Genomic DNA, 24,479 nt, shown 5'->3' with positions numbered 1-24,479 from the left:
TACCTTGGATGTGGGCTGGCTCTCAGTGGCAGTTGGGAGGACCCAATCCCAGAATGTCTGTTTCCTGGGATATGCATGTGGAGTCTATGCAACTAGCGCACACTATTCAATTGTTGTGCTACCCATACCCTAAAAAACAATTTAAGCTTATCTTTAAGGTAAGCGAAAAATAAGGCATCAACACTGATTACGTTATGTGTTACTTTACCTCAGTTACTCTAAAAGTTACACTCTTCTGCTTCCACTGCAAATACCGCAAGTATAACAGTGAAACAGGAGGGATACACGCAGCCACCATAATGTTTGGTATGCATGTACAGAAAGTTAAATAAATGTTAATGCCCAGTAAAGGGCACAGAATCATGGGTTTTTGTGTCTAAAGTGTCCGTTCTGAGCAGCAAATGCGAGTGAACCACAGGACAGACCCGGAGTCTGCCACTCATCACTTCTCCTGGGCCAACTCCTTTCTGCCTGGCATGTAGAAGTACGAGAAGCAAGAGGGCGGCAAACCACCCAGAGAAGCCTTCTGTGTTTCCCCTTCAATTTTCCCTCCTCACCAGCTTCCCGAGAGTTTAGAAAAATAAGCAGAGAGATTGGTAGTCCACGCCTGCAATGCTGGTACCAGACCCAAACTCAGGAAGAAGGGAGTGGTGCTTCTCCATGTCCGTTTGCCATCCTGCCAGCCAGGCCCTTCTCTCCATTTCTTAATGCCTCCATCAAGCGCTTGCCAGCCAGTGGGTGGGCAGGATGCAGGCGAGAAAAGCGCCCCAGGGTCCAGATGGGGAAGACATTTCGGTAGGAGGTATAGCTGATCGCACAGGTCTTGTTGAATACTCCGGAAATGTTCTCCTGCAAGGCAAAGAAACACAGAAATTCCATCTCACCCATCCTCTCATCTTTCCAACACAGTAAGAAGCACGGAAAGATGAGCGACCTATAAGGGCATCAGCACCTGCAAAGCGGCCTTGATCTGCACAAACCTCCTCATACATGGAGGTACCATATGACAGGTGTGACCTGCTTTGCCTATCCATGGTGAAAAGGCAGCTGGTACTTTTTGAAATGTTTACATTTTAAAATTAAATAAATGACACCTTCACTGCCCTGAGCATGAGCTGGACCAAAGGCTCCGATTCCAATATGCAGGCATTCCAGGATAAACCAGACAATGCACAGTGATCTTGTGCGCCAGCTTTCCTACTTCCACTGTTCCTGATCCATGCTTAAATATTTAAAACTTCAGGCGGCTTAATGGGCACTTTGAGAACCAGCCCTTCCAAGAAGTAGCAATAGCCAGGGCTGCTTTTTTCATGAGCTGCTGAATAGTCAAGAGGGAATTCCCTCCCGGCCAAGGAAAGGCTGTGTTTGACTGGGATTGGTACAAACAGGAGCTAAAACGTGGGTGGTGGGAGTCATACTGAAACAAGGAACACAAAAGAGACTCCGGTGCATGAAGGAAAATCTGCAGCAAGGGTGGAAGAGGAATTCTGAGAAGCTAAGAAGAAAGGTGTGCTTGTAGGTGTATTAGTGTGAGAGAGAATGTATGCAAATGGCCCTTCCGTTATATGGAATGCACTCGAGGCACACTTCACCTGAGGCCAGTCTCCATTAGGCAGCTGTTTGTCAATCAAAACTTTGATCCCTCTTTCCAGGACTCTAACGTCTGGATACCTGCAAAGCAAGAAGAGTTGTTCTGACCCAAGTTCTCTGCTCAAGTAGGTTTAGAGAGGAAAAGCTAAGGCTCAGGTAATTCACAAATATCGGAGAGATTCTTGCAAGTGATGTAATATCCTAGGCAGGAAGATCAAATGCCACCAGGTTAGCATGGCCTCAGTCAGAGACTTGTTAACTGTTCCCACAAACAAAGCGAGCAGCTAAAGGGACGGCCTCAAGGACTGGATGCAGCAACTGTTCTGTTCTGTTCCCAGCATGATGCCAGGGTGCATGGCTAACAAGGAGAGATGCGCAGTGACAGCAGGCTATGCACAGGCAGAAATATTTGCCAGACAAGGCAGCTGTGATCTTTTCATTGCAGCTGCCAAAAGTTGAATTTCTGCACAAAGGCGTTCCAGGAGAAAGGGAGGTCTGCATTTTCCCAAGGGACTTCTTGTGTGCAGGCTGCAGCACAGACCCAGGAAGCTGCTGTTTGGGCATGCTTGGTGGTAGCCTCTACTAGTCAGTGCGGGACAGCTGAGTAAGGGTCCCCCAAAGATGCAATTCAAGACTGGTGGCTGTTTCTATCTGCCCTCATCCCCGTGCAGAGGCCAAGGGTCACTTCCAAGCACAAACTTTTACCTAACAGCCATGAGCCCCAGAAGAGCCCAGCAAGTGTTGTGTATTTGGGATGTGGTGCTCTGGACGTATCTGCGCTGCTCACAAGATTCAAAGTCTTCTCCCCATCCACCGTCCTCCATCTGCTTGGAGACCAAGAACTCACAAGCGCGGGTCACCTGCCCACAGGCCACTCTGGAAGAGAAAGGGCAGGAGAACAGGAACTCACAGAGTGGCTCCATGTCCTCAGCGGAGGAACACAGGTGGTTAGCAAGGACAAGGCAAGGAATTTTATCACGCCAGGCAGAGAAAAATGAAAAGGAGACAGGATATCAAGGAAAAGCACAGGCTCAATGCTCCCCAGAGTGCATGTGCAAACATACAGACACAGCTCCCATCAGCTGGCTGAGAGCTACAAGATGAATCTGGAAATGTCAAGGGAGAAGCATCTGCAGGATAATAGGGCCAGGATAATATATACAGGGGAAGAAACTTATGGAGAGAAGAGCGGATGTCACCACTGCAAACCAGTGCTGACCAGGAGGCCTGTCCTCAGCTGCTGAAACCGCTGTAAGTTGTGGGTGAGAACAATGAGTCTGCCTGGCCCAGTAGTGCCGGTCTCTCCAGTCCCTCCCCTGCACAGGTGAGCCTGAGAGAGGGGACACCTTTGCTGACTCGGCTCTTCAGGTGAGGCTGGCTCCCAGCTGAATCCCAGAGCAGTTTGCCTCTAGGCTCAGTGTAGGGAGACGGTGCCCTCCTTCTCCCCATCCCATAGAGGGCAATAAGACAGCACGATTCTTCATGCTGAATGAAAAGCCACTCACTGCCAGCAAGTTCTTCTGATCAGAGGAGCTTCCATTATAAAACTGGTGAAGGTCTTCACTCACCCATCCTGGTAGGTGTGTTGCATACAAGCAAAGGCTTCCAGAGCAAACCACGTGCCGTAGGTGATGCACACCCCCCAGCACCTAGGAGGGAGAAGTCAGTCAGCAAACAGAACCGAGCCGGGAGCAGAGCCAGTTCCTTCCTCCTTGCTGTGCCAAACAATCCCAAATCAAGGGAATGAGCCTGAAGTTTACTTGCAGAAGCAAAACCAACAGTATAAATTATTTTCCTTATCTTTCAAATATCTATTAAGCCAACATGATTCAGTGTATATGTCTGGAACATATACATTCAGCTTGGCTGCTGCCATAGCAACACAAATGTTGTAATCATTTTTAACACGTGAGATATATTGGAGGAAATTAAAGCTGGTTTCTTTGACGTAACTAATTTCTGCTTCATTTCATGTTTCTGGCATCAGGTATCAGTCTAGTATTTCAGCCATTACTTCTGATATTGAATAAAAACAAATGCTGCCGAAGCTGTTGGCCATGATTCCTCTGATAAACGCCACCAGCTCCTCTGCAAGGGCTTCCACCCGCACATAAAAAAGCTTTCCTCCCCCTTAACCCCTCACACCCCTCCCAGAATAGGCTAGGGTGGGACACCGGGGATGTGGGAGAGATCGTTCCATCTGGCAAGCTGCTATAAATTCCACCTCCTCTCTCTAAAAAAATGTCTTCGTAGCATTTATACAATTCATCTACTTTAAATGTTTATTCTAAAAACTCTGCAGCTTCCCTTCGCTTATTGCACCAACAATTTGTCTAAAGAGAGCTAATTTCAGTGGCGCTTACTCCTAGGTGAGTATGGAAGAACTGCAACTTCAGAATATTGGCTGACCCTAGATATTCCCCCAGCCCCTCTCTCCCTACACCTGGTGACTTAGTTCTATCACTACCAGCCCCCCAACCCATTGCCCCTGAGGACGTTGGCATGCTCTTTCTTGACTGGGATGGAGGGGAGGAGATCAGCTCCAGTCAGAGTGGCAAATGGCCAGGAATTATGGAAGTTGTGGTTCAACAGCAGCTGGAGTGTTACAGATTCCCCAGCCATGTTCCATACAATACTCTATAACAAATTTTAAATTCTTGTAATACGTCAAGCTTATGTATTACATTTGTACAATTGCTTTTTAAATAAAGGCATGAACATTTTCTTTTCTAACTTTGATGGTTTAAGACTTAGTAAAAGATAAATGATAATGCTGAGCATTTATATAGCACTGGGCAGTTTCAAGGTGTTTCATATGGACAAGATATGAGTATTAACTCTGAGTGACTGTGACAAAGCAGGAGGGGGGGTTGCCGAAGGCTATCCAGTGGGAGCACGACTGAAACAGGATTTGAACCCGGGACTTGTAGGGTCAGATGCCACACTGGTCTCTCAGACAAATTAAACTGCTAATAAAAAGGTGCTATTGGCTTCTCCTACTAGAACCACCCAAAGGTCTCAAACTGGTGCTGAAAAGTGGGATTTTTTACCTCCGATTCTTAAAATTGCCCCAAAGCAGGCACCTTCCTTTTTCTTTTTAAATACCCTGGCAAGCAGCTGGAAAGCCCAACCAATTATTGAAGCGGCCCTTGGCTTTATGAGGACACTCACCCTTCCCAGGAACCATCAGCTCTCTGAAGTTTCTGACAGTAGCGGAGGCCCCTTCGCAGCGTCTCTCTGAGCAAAAAGGAAAGAGTGGGAAACCCTTTCAACCCTGTGAATACCCACCATTCCCAGCACCACTCTCTCTAGCCCAGACTGGAAGGAATAAAAATGCTATTCACTCCTACCCCACAGAAGGGTCAGGTGCCCAATGACAGGAGGGAATTTATTTTCCCATGTCAACTCTGAAACGAAGGTTTCACATCCTGTTATTCCATTGCTCCGCTCCTTTCCTTCCCTCCTTTTACCTGATCTCCTCTGCCCTGTGTTCAGGGAAGCGCTCTTGGAAATGCCTCAGCCCCTGCATGACTGCCGAGGTGCATTCTACGTAAGTGTAGTCCACCATGATATCCCCTGCAAACCACCAAAAATACAAGTTTGCTGATACAGCCAAAGGCCATGACAAACCCACAGCACCAGAACCAATAAAACAACACAGATCATAGATCTGTAATAGGAGCCAGCTTCCAGCGTGGGAGCCAGAATGCAACCTTCCTTCATTCCTTGTGACTTTTAAAAGCCTTAGTCATATCACCATTTAAACCTCCTCTGACCTTCATTCCTGTGTGGCTGCAATGTTCTTGGATGAAAGTCAAAGAATGCAGTCAAGGTTGGCAATTTCAAATTTCTCCCAGAGTCTATTTTGATTAATAGATTGAAATGCAGCAGAAATATCAATAAAGGCTATATATTGAAAATCAGTAAGACAGATTCTAGAGAGAGATGTGAGATTCCTGTGTGGCATGCCTCTGTTTCTTGAAACTTAAAATAATTTCTCTTTTCCTTTCGGGTACAGTTGTTGTCAACTTTTTAATATCAGAGTTTGATTGAAGATTAAGAGGGGCCAGCAGGAGCCAAATCACATTGCTGGGGCAGGCAGGGTGGGTGGGTGTGGAATGGCTTCAGTTCTTCTACTGAGACAATGATGCCCCATTCCCCATGCTTGCCCAAGAGGACTTCCACTGACACCCACCCACCCCTAATAATAATAATAAAATAATAATAATAATAATAATAATAATAATAATAATAATAATAATAATTTATTATTTATACCCCACCCATCTGGCTGAGTTTCCCCAGCCACTCTGGGCAGCTCCCAATCAAGTATTAAAAACAATACAGCGTTAAATATTAAAAACTTCCCTGAACAGGGCTGCCTTCAGATACCTTTTAAAGAAAGGATAGCTACTTATTTCCTGGTGGGGGTGGAGACGCTCCTTCAGGTATACTGGGCCTTTGAGGCCGTTTAGGGCTTTAAAAGTCAGCACCAACACTTTGAATTGTGCTCGGAAACGTACTGGGAGGGAGCCAATGCAGATCTCTCAGAACTGGTATTATGTGGTTCCGGCGGCCACTCCCAGTCACCAGTCTAGCTGCTGCATTCTGGATTAATTGCAGTTTCCGGGTCACCTTCAAAGGTAGCCCCACTTAGAGTGCTATGCTAGTACGGATGCAAAGCAAGTCCCTTCTCTTACCAAACACCTCGGAAGGGTTCAGGAGCTCCAGCAGCCAGCCGCCACGCTTCGTTTCATACGTGGAAAAGCCACCGTCCACATTTTGCATATTCAGCAACTGAAGTCAGACACAGAGGAAGAGAGAGTGTGTCTGGACAAGGGCATGGCAAAGATGGAGCTCAGTGGAGTGGCCCCACAGCCTTAAGCAGTGGCCCAGCGGAAATCAGAAATACTCCCACAAGCTCCATGCTTCACCCAGAAATCCCCACCTCCAGCTTATGACCACCAACTAGCCAAAGGCAACATCGTCTGGGAGGCAGATTGGACTGGTCGTTGTCCTCTTCAGATCACCACACAAATGCTTCTTGTTCTTTTATAAAACTTTTTGTTGCGTATTAACAAAACATTCTTATAAACGGTTCTTAAATATTCTTCCTCAGAGTCACTTCTTTCAGATACCTTCTGAGCTCTGCTTCTCCATGAACAGCCACTCTCAAAATGGCGAAGGCGCCCTTCCCTTCGCTTTCGCGCTCTTTTTTCTAACCTCCTGGCTAGAGCTGGCTTGTATCTCCCCTCCTCCCAATCTGAGCTAGAACTGAACCCTTGCCTTTCCTGGGAACAGCCGGTCCCTCCCTGTTGTTCCTGTTGCTCTCTTCTCTTCAATTCACTGCTCTCCTCCCCCCCTTGGGGAATGCTTTCTCCCTCTGGGAAACTGGAATCTTCTAACTCTAACTCTTCCCTGACACCCAGGGGCTGCTTCTCCTTCCAAGCCACTCACCACATTCACAGCATCAAAGAGACGGTTCGGTGGGATTTGCTCCTTTATAAAAGAGCAATTGTCCTGCAGAAGGATCACTGACTTCAGCCCCTCCGCAGTGCAGTCAGCTACAATCCAGCCACAGTCCCGCGTGCTGAAAGGAAATCCACCCTGGAGAGCATTAGACAATTGAGAGCATTAGGCAATGCAGAGCAGAGGATTCTTGCAGGACCACATATATTGCCAATAACTCTGCTGCCCAGCTGACCTTTCTAGTCTTCCAGCATTTGAGTACAGAAAAACTTACTCTTTTAGATAATCCATTTACTTTACTATTATTAGAAAAGCCTTTGATTTCAAATAGTTCAGTTAATATGAGAAGTAAGAAACAAGATCTTGGCTCCATTGTTAAATATGGAGGTCTGGCTGGAAGAAATATGGACCTTATTGGAACAGAGCTTCTTCGAGATTTGGAATTTAAAATAAAGGACTATCAAAAAACCCGGCAGAGAGAAACTGAGAGAGAGTCGAGTGCCTCAGACGTGAGGTCGCCAGGCTGATTGCAGATGGACTGATGGACTTTGGTTGGGGTTCGAATCCGGGAAAGGGGGTGGTGGGGCTTTGGGAATCCAAACGGTGTAAAATATATTTTGTTTAATTAAGTTGGTTTTGCCACTAACATAAAAATGGGGATTTCGGGGAAGGGAATTGGGGCCGACCTTAGAAAAAGATTGTTAAGAATAAGTGTTGACGTACAAAGAATGAGGCTTTTCAGTTAAAATGGGTTAGTTAAATTGATTGGGTGAATTTAGGAAAAGTTTTTTAAGAATAAGTATTGATATATAAAGACTGAGGTTCATAAGTTAAAATTGGTTAATTAAAATGAATTAGAGAAAATAAGGTAAAGTGTGGGGATAAGAATTTGCTGAGCTAAAAATTGGAATTGGAATACAAGAAGGGAAGGTGTGGGGAAGTCAAGGAAATTGGTTATGGAAAGTAAGCAATGTAAACTTTTTTAATTGTTCCTTTTTCTTTTTTCTCTTTTATCTCTTTTTTGTCTTTCTTTTTTATTTTATTTTTTTGAAAATCTCAATAAATATATTTTTTTTTAAAAAACAAATAGTTCAGTTAAACACCATAAACAAAACCTAAAATGGATGCAGAATCATTCACTGGGTTGGGGGCCTGTCTCTCCAGAAACTGCAGGTCAGTTTTCAAGGACAAGAAAGAAGATTTAGGTTAAAGAGTGAGGAATACAATCCTAACTTCATGAGCAACTTAGCAGTGGAACAAGCTATCTGAGGAAAACCTTTCTCCTGGAAAAAAAATCAAAGAAAGATTTTTGGACAGGTATCTTCCCAAGTTAACTTAGCATCTGGCATTGCTCCTTTCAGAGAGGGAGCTCTTTTTGTGATTATACCTTGTTCATCTGACGGTAATACTTCTCATAATCCGGTGGATTATCTGGAATCTGGAGGAGATACAAACTACACTCAGACAACGAAGGCAAGTGCAATTGACATAAAAGGAACACTGTTTTAAGAACTATGCTATTAAAAATGCTAGACGCAAGGGAGAAAGTGATATAAAAAGTCTGAAATACAAGCACAAGCCACAGCTGTCTTTGTAATTTCCAGTTTGGGCCTGAAGGGGTTATAGACATAAAAACATTTTTGTACAGGTATAGATATTTGCAACTATAAACAAACACACACACACTTCAGCAATTCAGCGCCAGCAAATTTTGACCTCAACAAGGAATCTTTCTTGATGTTGCAGCGCCTTGAGAACTACAGAGAAGAAATCAAGAAATTTTCTGCATAGAGAAAAATCCTCCAGATGTAGTAGTTAAATTTGGTTCACCTGGTGGAACACTTCCCCCCAAGACGTGAGTTTGGAGAGGCTGAAATTCACATTCTTGCATAAACGTTGGACTCCTAACTCCTCACGTTTCGGAGTTTTCATTGGCATAAACTCAGAAGAAAAGCTATTTTTGGCTTACAACAAAGGGAGGCGTTCCTGGGAGAGGTGGGTATGGCTGTGCACCTGGTTGTTGGACATAACTATGAGGCACACTGCAAAATCAAAGCCTACATATTTTTAGAATGTGGGCAGTATTACAGCAGAACTGGATCATGAATATGTATATGCCTGGTTCTTACCTGGCTGATTCTTAAAAACTCATGCGCACGTAGCAGGCAGGAGTTAAATTCAGGCCTTTTATGGGCACCCGCCTTAAAAAGAAGGAAAAAGGTGTTTCATTTGACATAATGTGATTTTTAAAAACTGAATCCAGGAGCAGTAATCAATCTTAATAATATTTTGTTAAGATTAATTTCATTAAAATTTGATGAATTAAGGCTACAATCTTATCCTATACTTACCTGGGGGGCCAGGCCCACAAATCTCACTAGAATTCAGGGCCAAGCAGTAATTGTGTGGTGATAATTGCGTGAGTGTAGTTAACGTGAGATTAAGGTAAGCAGTGACTTTAGGGACTGCAGGGATGGGACCGGAAGGGACTATAACTCTTTCCCTACCACAGGCTTGGCAAAAATGGCCTCTCAGGACTGTCATCTGCATTTGAAGGAAACTCCCATAGGCACAAGGAATACGCTTTCCTTGAAATGTAAATGGAAGCTTCCGATAAACCACTATATCAGAACTGGGGCAGGGAAAGAGTTGAACTCTCCGGCTTATGCCCAAAGTCCTAAGGCTGCTCAGATTTCCTTGTGGTTCCTATGTACGAAACAAAACTGCCTTCATGCTATTATGTGCTGAGGAATACCCTTTGAGTAACATTAATTAAACATCCTAGGCTATTTAAAACTTTGCTGCTTTGCATTCCTTTGCAATAGCAACCAAAAGACATTCTTAACAGAAATTTACTGGCTGTCTGCCTGACTGCATCTCTACTAGTGACATGTCACCATTTGTAATGCCTTTCTGTGTTGTGTGAACTAGATATGCTCTCTCTATATCCCAGACTGTTTCTTCAGTCATTTGATTCATGTGTGTTGGACCTACAGGCTAATTCTCCCCAAAATTACAGAGGAACAGCCATGTTTCCCCCTATTAAGTCCTAGGTCAAAACAAAGAAAAATAATTACCTCCAGGAAAGCTTGGATAGCAAATGCCGTGTCCCAAAGCTGTGACCCATTAGTGCCCTGAAAGAGAAGGAAAGTGCAGTAAGAAACACTCACCTCCCACCTGACTTGTCTCCCTTGCGGCCAGCAGAAGGTGCTCAGCTGTTCCCCAAAAGCAATTTCCCCTACAATTGGCAATGGGTTAAAAAGGAAAAGCCTATTGTCACCAGTCCTTATTACAGCCTTCCCCACTCGTATACCAAGTGCTAGCCATCAAAATAGCTGAGAGGGGGGAACTCCGTAGTGACCAACGAAACATTTGTAATCCACTTTACGTCATATTTTGTGTTTCAGTTAATATTATTTGAATTCTCATTAACATTAAACTATTTGTTAACTGGTCTGATCATCCCTGCAAAAATAATTAAGAAGTATACAGCAAGTAGTTTATATGCTTTCTTTTTATTGTATTTTAGAGGATGTAACCAATGTAACTGTTTTACAAACTCAATAATTTATCCATAACTTGGATAAATGTTTTCTTTCAACCTATGCATTTTAAAAATCCACCTGCGGCAATATGCCCAAAGAACTAATGTTTCATGGGCAAGTGCCACCCAGGACTCCCTCTGGTACTGGCAAAGTGAAGTTGGCTAGTGGGGTTTTCACTGTCGCTTCAAAATGGATTTTAATGTTGTGTAGTTCACCTAATGTGTGTTTTTATTTTCATTTCAATTTTACTACATTGAATTGTATTGTGGTTTTAATTCGTTGTAAGCCATCCTGAGTGGCACATGAGCATCAGAAGAGCAGGACAGATTTTTTTAAAATATAAAAATAAACTAAAAGCAACCGGACAATAGTTATTGCAGTGCTCAAAAACTCCTCTTGCGAGGGGACATAAATCACCTACTGGGCTGAGTCATTCAATAATACCCTCTTGCTAGATGCCTCGAGCCAAGAAGCGCAGGTGGTCAACTGCACCCCTCCAAAAACTGTGTTTGTCTCCTTTGGCTGCAACAGCTGGAAATCACCCCCCAAAACCCAAAACTAAATGGTGCTCTGGATCCATCCACGGGCTAAACTGTTGCAACTGTGATATGTGAATGTGGTGGATTTGGGGGCTTTATCCCTAAAGTATTAAGTAAACATGTCGCAGGAGTCCTCTGGGTCTCTTATACCAGAGTGGTGCATGCTCTAGTTATCTCACGCTTAGGCTACTGCAATGCGCTCTACGTGGGGCTACCTTTGAAGGTGACCCGGAAACTGCAATTAATCCAGAACGCGGCAGCTAGACTGGTGACTGGGAGTGGCCGCCGGGACCACATAACACCGGTTCTGAGAGATCTGCATTGGCTCCCAGTACGTTTCCGAGCACGATTCAAAGTGTTGGTGCTGACCTTTAAAGCCCTAAACGGCCTCGGTCCTGTATACCTGAAGGAGCGTCTCCACCCCCATCGTTCAGCCCGGACACTGAGATCCAGCGCCGAGGGCCTTCTGGCGGTTCCCTCATTGCGAGAAGTGAGGCTACAGGGAACCAGACAGAGGGCCTTCTCGGTAGTGGCGCCCACCCTGTGGAACGCCCTCCCATCAGATGTCAAAGAGATAAATAATTACCTGACATTCAGAAGACATCTTAAGGCAGCCCTGTTCAGGGAAGTTTTTAGTATGTAACGCTGTACTGTTTTTAACACTGATTGGGAGCCGCCCAGAGTGGCTGGGGAAACTCAGCCAGATGGGCGGGGTATAAATAATAAATAATAATAATAATAATAATAATAATAATAATAATAATAATAATTATTATTATTATTATTATACTAAATCATTTGGGCCAGAATGGAGGTCTCAAAATGCTTCATGAGACGACCTTCTGAGGATGCAACTGTGGAGGAGAAGCTCTGATTTCACTCCTCAACCACTGACACCAAGTGGCTCTCAACTTGGGTTAAGTTGGATTCATGGTGACTTCTGGTTCCGGTCGCGGACAGAAAGGGAGCGCAGAAAACATCGTCGGGGTTTTTCCAAGTAATACAGGGGCTTGGGGGAGCCGCAAAGGCACTGCGCCCCCCAAAAAAATCGCAAGGGGGACACCCTTGAAGGACAGACTATCCAGCAGCGTGGCAGCGGTTTTGCGGTTTTTTCGGGTTTTTTCCTCTGGAAGAACTCAAGGACGGCGAGACTGCGAGCGCAAAGGGAAAGTATCGACCCTGTGATACGATGCCTCTGGCTCTCACTGGAGAAAGCGACGAATCGAAACCAGAGGCTTTTCTCCTGGGCATGGTAGGCCAATTAGTGTTAAAGAAAGAAAGGATGTTTTTTATGTATGCTACAACAGCAGCAAGAGTTCTACTAGCAAAGTACTGGAAGACACAAGAACTACCCACACTGGAAGAGTGGCAGACGAAGGTGATCGACTACATGGGACTGGCAGAGATGACGGGCAGAATCCGTGACCAAGGGAAAGAGACGGTGGAAGAAGATTGGAAGAAATTCAAATTTTATCTTAAAAATTGCTGTAAAATTAGTGAGTGTTAAAATGTCATGGGTAAAGCATAGCAGATTTGCAGAGATAAATGATTGGACAAGAGGAAAGAAAAGGGTTAAAGAAAGGAATTTATAAGCAATTCAGATCAGGGGTTGCTGAAAAAGTTTAAAATAGGGATGCAGAAAAGGGAGGCATGGGGAAGTCGTTGAAATTGGGTACAAGAAAAAAAAATCATGAAATTATACATGTTTATATGTTTGTTTGTTTGTGTTTGTTGTGTGTAATGTCTTATAATATATGTTGAAAAGCCAATAAAAATTTTATAAAAAAAAAGAAGAGAGAAAGCGACGAATCTCCATAACTACAAGAATGGAACCCTTAGTGTGAGTAGAACATTTTTATCACAAAAAATTGAAGAACACACTAAGTGAACGTTGGATGTTAAAGGATTTAAGTAAGGAATTCGGCTTGGCAGAGGATTAAAATGGCGCAGGACACAAAGTCGCAGGGATGAGGAAGGAAGTAATATTCTGCCTGACTGAGTGAGTACAAAACGAAAGCCCTCGGCACTTATTGTTGAGGCTACCAGACTCATCAAATACCAAATACAAAGTAACAAATAACAGACTGCCTGGAAACTTTGTTATACCTTTTTTGGGAAAGTAATGAGTAGAAATGCAACAACGTAGAGCCGTTTAAAAGAACAGCTTGAAAGAGCAGGGGGGGAAAGAGGCAAAAAGAAAGTTTGGAAAGCGGCTCTAAAGGGATGAAAAGAAAAGATTGAAAAGAACTTTTTTCCTTTACTCTGGAACTCTTTTTTTCCCTTATTCTGGAACGGTTTGGATAGAAGGCTTAAGAAAGGAGGCTACATTAAGAACTTTGAAGGACATCCAGAACCCTCTATAATTTTTTTCTTCCTAGCCCTCTTTCCAATTTTTTTTGTTTTACTTTCCCTTCACAATTTCCGGATTTCTGTATTATCATCCCAACCCTTTTTTTTGGATTTTGGTATATAAACCCAGGCGTTTGATTGTTCTACCTTTTCCATCCTCTCTCTTCTCCCCTCCCCCCCTCCTTTTTCTTTTCTCTTCGTTTCTTATCTCACTAATACAATATTAACAACTCATTCTGCTTTTTCTCTGTTTTCATAATAATATAAAGAACTGTAAAATCCAGGGAAATTTTGATTTAATTCCATTCCTCCACCTTTTGGGGGATCTGTATCTCTGTATTTGGGGGGATTCATGGCAAGCTTTCTGCCACCTGTGTTCTAGACATCTCCCAAACTGCTTTGTTGCTCCAAGTTTATAATGCATTTCCCCTCACATTTCTGAAACCAAAGGGTGGCTGTGGGGTGCAGGAGAAAGGGCAATTTGGCGCAGGAATATGTCAGCTAACCCTGCGGCTTCTCTGATCCTGAAGCCACTCTGGAAGCAGCTTTTCCAGTTTGAACAGGGTGGTTGATGCAATGTCACACCATCTTGTGAAGCACAAGTCTGACCCTCAACGAGACAGAGAAAAAATAAATCCCTTTCATCCATGCCAGGGATTATTACCTGCATCTTCAAGCCATCCAGTCCCAGCCTGCAAGGAGACAGAAAACACTCAGTGTTGTAGACTGGCTAAACAGAGTCCAGCACCTCAACTATGTTTCCTGTACCCTGGGTGAACAAATGGGCAAAGGGGGTGCAAGCTGAATTATCTTCACACCAGCACTAATGAGCTCCTCATAAACTTTGCCCTAAGGGAGTCCCCACTTGACAGGGGCTGAAGAGAACTCAGGTTCAAATCCCTGTTCAGCTCTTAAACCAACAGGGAGGCCTTGGGCAAGTTGCCGATTCTCACCCTTATTCTTCAAACTACTGGTCTTCTTGGAAGAGGATGGTCCTCTGCTTGGGAGCTTAATATGCCATCCAAATGGTGAACTGCAACACCAACACGAGGCAACACCAACACAGGGGAGTTCAGCAGCTACTTTCCAAGTGTCCTGCAGTCTCTCCTGATGAACCGTGAGTACTCAGGAGTCCTTAAAAGCATTATGCACAAGCAGCTGTAAGGATGTACAAGTCTGAGTTTCAACAAAGCCTTACCAGAGGTAGTCGGGGATTCTGGAAACGTGTTCTTGGAAGGCAGCAGACTTGTCTCCCTCCACATACCAGCGCACAAGCATGTTAATTGTTTTAGATATCTAAATGGGCAGAGAAAGGCAAAGTCATTTCTCCTAAGAAAGATGGAGCAAACAGCCCCTAATATTTGTGCCTCTTTATAAACTCAGCACCTATATCAATCCTCATAAGGATGCGGTCAAAAAGAAGACTCATCAACAGTAGCTGCCTCCAGCATTAACTGCAGCTGGGACAAGTATGCTGAGCTCTGCCCCAACCGCCCTCCCCTGCCTGGAACAGAGGTGGGGGTGGATCCAAAACAATTCTCCCCACTGCAGAATAGGTGAAGGGGGTCAGGGGAGACCGGGGCTATTTCTGAGCTCTTTCATGGCTTCTTTTCAACTGGGAGATGCCAAAGGTGGAATCCAGGACCTTCTGCTTGCAGAACATGTGCCCTGCCGCTGAGATTTCCACTCAGCTCTATGGAAGGAACCTTCCAGGTGTGTACAGCTTTGAGCCTGGGCTCATCAACGACCATTTGCTTTCCACTGAAGAGCAGGAGGCACACATCTTCCATCCGGGATGGTTGTGCTCCACCAAGTGGGTAGCATCAGGAGGGATGCACATGGAGGGGGGGGGAGGTTGGGGGTGCCTGACCAGCCAGTCAGGGCAGCCAAATCAACCCTGGTGATCAATGGGGTGACAAATTTTGCAGCCATCTGCCTGTGCTCATTAGGTACTGTGCTACCAAGAACAGATGCACTGAACAAACATTTCGGAATCTGCAAATCAAGTTCCATTCCAGAGCTATTCAGCTGTAAGTGCCACTCAAAGTGACCTACAGGGCCAATGCTGATGGATTTGGTGAATCGGTCATCAGCTTTAATGTGGTCGTACAGCTGCTCAATTGCTCGTTGTCTCAGAGCTGTGCTGTGGAATCTCTCGTAAGTGTTGATAATTGCTGGAATGGAAGCAGAGAGAAAGAGATTTCATATTTATCTGCTGAATATGAGCACTGAAGAGTAATGCAGGCAGGAACTGAGCCACATACACTTAGCAAATCCCTAACTTAGGTTTCCATGGCAGTTCAGAGCTAATCAAACTTCATTTGTGAATTATCAATCCTGTCACTGGAAAATGGCAAAGCCACATTTGCAAACAATCCCTGTGCACATGAAAAGCATGTTCACTCTTTTCCTTCGTGTCCCTGTACCAGCACAAACTGCGCTGAAGTAGTGGAATCACCCAGAATCAGCTGCTGTGGCATTACTGTGTCTCTGGAGTCCGGATTCAGCTGATAGCCAAGCAAGGGTTGAGGGATGAGAACACAGAGACTAGGGGGCTGAAAGATATATGCTGTATGCTATAGTGTGGTGTAGTGGTTAAGAGCCATAGTCTCATAATCTGGTGAACCGGGTTCGATTCCCCGCTGCTCCACCTGCAGCTGCTGGGTGACCTTGGGCCAGTCACACTTCTGTGAAGTCTATCAGCCCCACTCACCTCACAGAGTGTTTGTTGTGGGGAAGGAAGGGAAAGGAGAATGTTAGCCGCTTTGAGACTCCTTAAAGGGAGTGAAAGGCGGGATATCAAATCCAAACTCTTCTTCTTCTATGTGCGGAGCGCTTGCAGCAACCCTGCAAAGTGAGTGGGCCTGTCAGGTAAAGTGAGTGGGCCTGTCAGGTAAACAAAGCAAACCACTTCTGTCTACTGTTGGATGAAATCTCTGAATCACAACAAAGCAATGGCTTGTGAAATCAGCAGGCGATACACCAGTACGTGGAGTTGTACAAAAGGAGAATAATGTCGAGTAGGCTGCTAATCCAAGTTCTGATTATCCCTGCAGCACTGAGCAATGAAGCCAGCCACGGCCAGCAAGATTAAAAAGGAAAAGAAAGGCTGAAGAAAAGCTTTGAGGGCTCCCTTGACCAAGAGAGGCAGAGGACTCTCTGCAGAAGACTCACACAAGCATTGCCCTGACCAGGCCAAGCCCACCCCGTGCCAGCCCTGTGCAGCTTTTATATCTGAAGGAAATGCATCGGATGCCAGGAGATGTGCCGCTGCCAGAGAGGCATTTAGGCCAACTACACACAGTGCATGCATACAGGTGAGGCCTCTTCACAGGGGCAGAACCTTCCTCTACAGAGTCTGCCATTGCATTTATCCACTATGTGCCAGAAAGCAAAAGCAAAAAAGTATCAAGGAGAGCACACAGGCAACCTTACATTTCCCCAGTGAAGGAAGACCCACTAACATGGTGGGATTTACTTCCAAGTACACACAGGCGGCCCTGATCCGCACATTACACTATCCTCTAACGGTGTATGCGCTACCGCCCAATTCTCCACTTGGGGCAATACAGCGATGCCTCTCTGTGAACCATCCGCTTTTCCTTCTTCTGACCAGCAGTACCATCTCGGCTAGTGGACAGCACAAGAGGCCTGGCGACGGCAAACAGGTCTGCAAACAAGCATGACTACATTCCAAGCCCAGAGGTCACACTCTGCTCACCGTAGATGATGGAGAGCAGCCGACTGTGTGGTGTGTACACATCACCCGCAGCGACGTTGTTCCTCTGCGCCGGCCAGTCAATGAGGGAATAGTCCTGGGTGTAGAGCTCCTGGGTGCAAAGAAGGGTCACACAACACCAAGCAGAATTGGCAAGAGAAGAGAAAGCTGGAAACAGGCTGCCTAGGCTCCTTCTCAGCCTCGGACCTGCTATAAGGCCAGGCGGAGCGTCTTCTTTGACCACAGAATTTCATTCTGTTTATGCCATCTAAGCAAATGCTTCAATTATGTATCTGCTGTATGTTCCGCCTCCCAATCCATCACACACTTTTGGACCAAGTACCTTGACTTCTGTATGACCTTAAAGAGATATAAAGTCTTAAAGAAGTCCATATAATTTGTAAGCCACGCTTTCACTGGGGTTCCAGGAGAACATCTGTGGTGCCTCCAGAGGAATCACAGCAAAAACACTTTTCTAAAGCATTTCACAGTGTCCAGATCAAGGAAGTAATAGTACCATTCTATTCTGCCTTGGTCAGACCACACCTGGAGTACTGTGTGCAGTTCTGGGTGTCACAATTTAAGGAGGATGTTGACAAGCTGGAGCGAGTGCAGAGGAGGGCAACCAAGATGATCAAGGGGCTGGAAACTAAGCCTTATGAGGAACAGCTGAAGGAGCTGGGTATGTTTAGCCTGGAAAAGAGGAGACTGAGAGGAGATAGGATAGTCATCTTCACATATCTTAAGGGCTGTCACATGGAAGATGGAGCAAGCTTGTTTCTCCTGCTCTGGAGGGTAGAACTCAAACCAATGGCTTCAAGTTACAAGAAAGGAGATTCTAACTAAACAGCAGGAAAAACTTTCTGACAGTAAGAGCTGTCTGACAGTGAACGGTCTCCCTCAGGTGGATTCTCCTTCTTTGGAGGTTTTTAAGCAGAAGTTGGAAGGCCATCTGTCATGGATGCTTGAGCTGAGATTCCTGCATTGCAGGGGGCTGGATTAGATGACCCTTGGGTCCCTTCCAACTCTACAATTTTATGGTTCTATGAGAGAGTGAAACAGACAGACGGAGGAAGGAAAAAAGGCCCTTCTGAACTACCTCCCGGAGGCTCAGAACCAGCTCATCTTCTTCCGCAGTGAGTCGCGTAGCATAGCAGTAGGCCATAGGCAGGTAAACTTGACGGCAGTGACACCAAAGAGTAGAGGGATGGGCTGGCATCCACCGAGGAAACAGCCTATCAGAAATCAAAAGGGAAGCCTACGGTAAAGGATGGGCAGAAATCTAGAAATGGCAGCCGGTAGCCAGTAGTCATGTATCTGTGGCCCTAAGGAGATTCCCACAGAGCATCCATCCCACGGCAAGCTACCCGGATAGCAGCAGGGACTCCAGAGCAGACTCAGGACTAAACTGGCTGAGCATACATGAACAACCGAGCCTTCCTTTTCCATGAGCCCTGAGCCCATGGCCCACCTGAATGGGACCAGAAGGAGCTCACACGCCGTCCTGGTTGGCTGAGCCCCAAGGAGGTGTGACAAGCTTTCACTTCTGATTTCCATCAAACACAGCTTGCTCTGCTGCCTGAACCTGACAAACTCTAATAAATTTTAATTACTGAAACAGGCTAACTGCAAGCCAAAGTTCATCAAGCTGGTTTGTTTAAACAAACCATAGTTAACACTAACCAGAATTAAGGGTTCAGACAACATACTAAACTGGGGCTTGGGAAGCCAGTTTTTGGCTGAGGTCTGTGTTCACTCATGGGCAACCTTTCAGAGACTGCATGCCCATAATGAGCATGAGCAGGCATAAAAATAGGCGTGGCCAGAGACAAAAGTGGGCAGAGCAATGGCTGTGAGTCTCACCTTTGTACCATAGCCTGCGTAAAGCTAGGGTTTCCTACCCAAAAAGGTTTCTGAAGGCCAAATTTTCACCAGTATGAGCTAAAATGTTAATTGACATTTAGATTTCCTGTGGCCAGTCTCTGGAGCCTCCTGAAACTTAGGTCTTTTTTGGCTCCTCGAATTGATGTGACAGAAGTTGAACTACGGACTTAGCAAACATGCCAACCTATTGCCAAACTGATCGTAACTTCCAGTTTTTTCTATGAGGAGGTATAGATATAAATTATGTTAGCTAAAGCTGCCATCCTATTCCCGCTTACCAGGGAGCAAGCCACATTATTATGTATTAATTTTTTTATTGCCATATACCTGCAGGTCTCATTGAATTCAACAGCACTTTCTTCAGAGAAGACATGGTTAGGCTTGCACTGTAATACTCTAAAACTGCACGTACCACATCTCAGGGAAAAGTGTATTCAGTCCTTCCCAGCTGTAGACATTCAAAACAGCCAGCCAAAATTTACCCCAGGAAGCGACTCCTGTAGCACCACCTGAAGAGCCAAATATACAAGAACTCATACAGATATCTATAAAACCAGAGATCGCTGCAGTAAAATGGACTCTTCTGTAAGAAACAAATGCTTACTGTTTGACTTTTTTGTCTGCAAAAGGGATAGTATAAACAAAACACTCCCACTGGAGCCAAAGGATGACCCCTGATTATTTCCTCATCCCTCCTCCTCTCAGCCTTCTCCAAAGAGTCCTCCTTACTGTGCCGCCAATCATGCTGCATCGGTGGTGAGAGAAGACCCAAACAGGGAACTCTGGCCTCCTGTGGACAACAGCATGGAGCTCTATCACAGCATCCTCATGCCTAGTGCTTTAAGCAGATGCACTCAAGGCAGCCAATATTAAACCGTGTATTGTATATTAAATTCAAAAGAGACTCCTGAAAGGAGACGGTCCGTGGATGTGATAGGATGTTAGAAGAACCAGACGCACACTCTAGAATAAGGAGAGTTCCCTTTCCACAGGATAGCAAGACTGAAAAACAAAGCCACCTTCATGTGAGGTGGCCTCCTGGTTAGTCACCTTTACTGTGGAGGTTGTTCCGAGCCCGCAACAGATCTGGGTCATCAGGACTGACCCCAAGGATTCGCATGGCTGTGTAGTTGAGAGCAGTGCAAAATACCTTGGATACGTCCTCAACATGCCTGCCGGACAAAAACATCAGAACTGTTAGGAATATGTGCCTTGCACCTGTTACTCAGCCTGTCCTGATTGACTTCAGATAAATCAAGATTACTGCAAGCTGGCTAAGGCAATTTGAGCAACAGAAAGAGCTCGATCCATTTCCATGCAGAGAACAGCCACCAGAAACAAATGGGAACATTATGTCATCTATTTTAAATGTAGACTATAGAAATGTCATGTGGTGTTTCAATTCCCAGCAGGTCTGGTTCTGCTGGACAGGGTTTTGTTTACACACTAGGCCAGTTTGGATGTAATACATAATCCATAGTTTAATATTACAAGAATGAGCCTTGCCTCTTCCACTGTTTCCATGCTCTTCATGCAAACTGGCTAATCTAAGGGCCAAATGCACAAAGGGGTTTTTTCCACTACTGCTGCACATGGGCTCTGCACATGACACACCAGCTAATCTGTAACTCTCCCACAACTTCTGTCTGTTTTTTCAGAGCCCTTTTGTTATGAGCATTTTTGTTACTCAATTATCTATGTGCTAATGTTTTTGGCGCGTTGTATCTATCATCACTCTCACTGGGGACAGTCAACTTTATCACCCAACATTTACTTTAACCTTTGGCTGTGGGGGAGTCATTTTCTCCATTTTCCTTTCTAGACCACCAGTTTCCAGTTTCTAGCACTGAGCAGTGGAGAAGGCAAACTCACGTTTTAGTCTCCACAACCTGGAACATAACATATTGTTCAACAAGGGCTGGGGAACTGGATCCAGCGGCTGGGTCAAATTCCTCCTATCCCGACCCCGGCAGTTTCTAAAGCACCAAATTTTAAAGTTTACTCACAGGCCCCATCCTCCATCTGGGAGCTGAACTGAACGCAAGTACCTCACCATTTCCTTCTTGCTCTCTTCTGGCAGTGGGATCTTGGCAACGTAGCATGTGATTAAGAGCCCTGTTTTAGGGAGATCAGTGTGTTACAAAATCAGTCCTCTGAAGCAACAAAGATGCTGATTCTCTTAGTCAGCAAAAAAGTACATTAATGTTTAGGAGGAGAGATAGTCAGGATCACTTATGCTACAATCAAAGGTGCTGAGAGCAATGTCTTGACATAGGCAGGAAGCCGCCTGGTCCAGCCACAGGCTGCAGAGAAGGGGCAGCCACCAGCCTCACACCCACTGAGGATGACCCAGGCGGATACACCTGCGTGAGATCCAAGACTGTAGGGATGGGTGCGCCCAGTGGGGAAGGGCCTGGCTTGCACACAGAAGCTCCCTCATTCAGTCCCTGGCATCTCCAGGCAGGGCTGAGGAAAGCACCTCCCTGACAACCCGGAGAGTGGCTGCCAGTCAACGTAGATGATCATCCTGATCATGAATTTACACAGCTCTGTTGTGAAACAAGCCTCCTTAAATGTTCCAGTGACAGGATTCCACAAGGTGAGGCACATGTTATTTTAAACTCACTTTACTTAAAAATTAACTTTCTTATCTAAGTTGGTTGCTGACAGATTGCAACTAGGTGACCCTTGGGTCCCTTCCAATTCTATGACACTATGATTCCTTCTCCTGCACACATACAGTACTTCTCCAGCTGACACTTCTCTCAGCTGTGTCAACTCCACTGGTACCTTCAAGCAGGAGAAGCAAGGCCCAGCCATTCCCTCTCCCTCTCGGGGATGTCGGGGGATTCGGTCACACCCAAAGCGTTCGCTTTCGGACTTGTTACACATCACCCCTTGCTGGAACACTGCTTGTCTGGTTGGAGAAAAAGTCTGCTGTCATGAAAACTCTACCTGGCATCAGAAAGAGAGGCCCTCCGTAGTCCCCAGCCCAGTGGCCATCTTCTGCTTGCAGGCCTGAGTAAAACTTCATCCCATTCACTGCTGCTTCCTGTGCTGTACAGGCCTTTGGCAAGTCCGGGAAAAATTTGCTCTGCCAATTACAGTGAAGAAGAAAGAGGAAAGAGACACAAGTGAATTCTATAGCAGAAGCTTAGGTTCACAACAGACAGGGAAATAGAATGAATGAATGTCTCCAGCGAGCACCTTGTAGGGCAGGAGACCAATTCCACAAGTTGTGGGGCACTCAGCTCCTCTCTTCTTCCTAGGAAAAGGGAGAAGGCAAGGGAGGAACAAGGCAAGGAAAAGCAGGAGACTGGGCTGGCAAAACAGGCAAACAGAAGGGGAATCAAAGACTATTGGGAAGGAAGGACCACAGGGCCTCCTCTCAGTATGTTCCCAAGCTTCCTTAGGGTGGCATACCCCTCCACACACCGGGAATCTGAGGGCTGAATATTTGCCTCTGGAGCCAAAAAAGCAAGTCAATTTTATGAGGACCAACCAGTTTTCAGGAGGGTATCACAAGAGAGGCTGAATGAACAGCCAGAAGGTGTGGGCAAGAGAGAAAGGGGCCATAAATGCAGCATAGAAGCTGCCGCCAGATCAATTCAGCTTTTTTGCGAAGTATTTTTTCCAGCAAGAATAAACAAGCTAGTAAAGAACTTTCCCAATACATGAAGACTAAAAGCAACAAGCCAGTCCTGCTTACTTTCTCTGGAGCAGAGATATGGGCAGTTCTCACATCCCAGTTGGCACTGGAAAAACACAGACTTCTAGGATCACTTTGTAACATTTAGGAAAATAAACTGCAGCCTCAGACGAGTTGGGATTCCCTGGAATCTCATCAGGAATTCCTCAACGAGAAACTCATAACCTCTCCTGAAAGGCACCCTCTTCTGCCACTCCTGCTCTTTCCCTTCAACACGCTGATGCCAGGAAGCACTGCCAAAGCTTTAGGACCCATTTTCTGGGCACATGGGGCACTAGGGAAGCCCCACATGAACATTGCCTGTGCCCTAGGATATGCCTTCAAACACTCAAACTCAGGACGAAAGGGAGAAATGTGCCAAGAGGAAGGCACGTTTAGCAAACCCTCACTGGGATCAACTCCCTCCTGGAAACCTATGTCCCCACTGTGGAAGGATGTGGGGATCCAGAATTGGCCTCCACAGTCACTTACGGACTCACTGTTAAGACCGTGTTCATGGAAGACACTCTTACTCGGCTGTGAGGGATCGTCAAAGAATAAGCCTTCAAATCTTCTGCAATTACAGAATTTTTTCAGCAGGCAAGTCAATGTGCATTCAGACAAAATGAAGTTTGAAAATCACTTCCAACGGAACTATCCCAAAAAAACCAAGCGGTCCTAATGCAACTCCTCAGAACCTGGTAGCAAGCGAGGGGTCGCCTCAGCCTCCTACCTACCGTGCTGAGCCCTAGCGAGTGAGCTTCCAGCGCCGTTTGCTCCCGACCACCATCCTCGCCATCCGCCAGGAATCGCCACTGCTGCCGCCCTTCTTCGTTGCTCAAGCGCCAGCGGGTCAAGTCCGTGGCCGGCTCTGTCTTATAGGGACCGCCTCTTCTTCTCCGCAGACATCTAGCAGGGGAGATACAGGGAACAGGTGAATTCCAGAGGAGAGTCGAATCTTAGGATAGTTCAGATTAAAAATAACGGAGCACTAGGATGCTTTTTTGGTTCAGGAAAAAAAGTGTCCCCAAAGGACTTCCATCTTAAAACTACAGTGCAGTGGTACCTCAGGTTAAGAACTTAATTCGTTCTGGAGGTCTGTTCTTAACCTGAAACGGTTCTTAACCCCACTTTAGCTAATGGGGCCTCCCGCTGCCGCTGTCCAATTTCTGTTCTCATCCTGAAGCAAAGTTCTTAACCCGAGGTACTATTTCTGGGTTAGCAGAGTCTGTAACCTGAAGCGTCTGTAACCCGAGGTACCACTGTAAAGGGTTGCAGGTCAGCATCAGGACTGAGCTCAGGCAAATTTGAGGCAGTGTAAGAACTTTTCTGAGCTTCAGGGAGTTAAAGGTTCTCCTGTGGGAAGGGTTTCAACCCTGCTCCTTTTTGTGGCTCCCTTTTCTCAAACTGAGCACAAGGTGATGCTACTTTTGCAACCCCTGGGCGACCGCGAGCGCAGCGCCAGAAACGACGCGGGTGCGAAAAAGCAGCAAAGCGCGCCCCGAAAAATAAAGCCCAATTGGCCCCCCGCAGCCTTGCAGCACTCCCGGGGCAGCCCCGGCTCCTCCGCGCCATACTCACGCCCCTTCCATCTTGCCACTACGCCGTCCGAGCCCACACTCCGGCGCCGCATCTTTCGGCGGAGCGCTGGAGCCGAGGAGCCTCGCCCCGCGGCATGCCGGGAAAGGAAGTCCAGG

The 24,479-nt window shown here is 45.9% G+C and overlaps 1 protein-coding gene across 1 annotated transcript; it reads right to left on the bottom strand.

Moving 5' to 3' along the window:
• Positions 1–187: 187 nt before the first annotated feature.
• LSS (lanosterol synthase) lies at positions 188–24,479 on the bottom strand. Its single transcript, XM_053362462.1, has 22 exons — positions 24,364–24,479; positions 23,520–23,691; positions 22,050–22,188; positions 21,101–21,209; positions 20,145–20,266; positions 19,507–19,603; positions 18,310–18,445; positions 17,214–17,322; positions 15,548–15,666; positions 14,691–14,788; positions 14,157–14,184; positions 10,137–10,193; positions 9,189–9,260; positions 8,447–8,497; positions 7,048–7,197; positions 6,291–6,387; positions 5,061–5,166; positions 4,762–4,827; positions 3,159–3,239; positions 2,296–2,466; positions 1,593–1,671; positions 188–849 (listed from the first exon to the last, which is right to left on the bottom strand). The coding sequence occupies exons 1-22, from the start codon at positions 24,372–24,374 to the stop codon at positions 634–636; spliced, it is 2,286 nt and encodes a 761-aa protein (XP_053218437.1). The 5' UTR covers positions 24,375–24,479; the 3' UTR covers positions 188–633.

Source organism: Podarcis raffonei, chromosome 1 (genome assembly GCF_027172205.1).
Source record: "Podarcis raffonei isolate rPodRaf1 chromosome 1, rPodRaf1.pri, whole genome shotgun sequence".
Lineage (NCBI taxonomy): Eukaryota > Metazoa > Chordata > Lepidosauria > Squamata > Lacertidae > Podarcis > Podarcis raffonei.
This window is presented reverse-complemented; position numbering and strand designations above follow the sequence as displayed.

Bases quoted from the DNA above. Each gene is read 5' to 3' on its own strand.
- LSS (XM_053362462.1), bottom strand. The intron at 20,267-21,100 runs GTGAGTAAACTT...TTTGTCCGGCAG, and splicing joins CCAGATGGAGGATGGGGCCT to GCATGTTGAGGACGTATCCA. The intron at 18,446-19,506 runs GTACGTGCAGTT...GATTTCTGATAG, and splicing joins ACACTTTTCCCTGAGATGTG to GCTGTTTCCTCGGTGGATGC.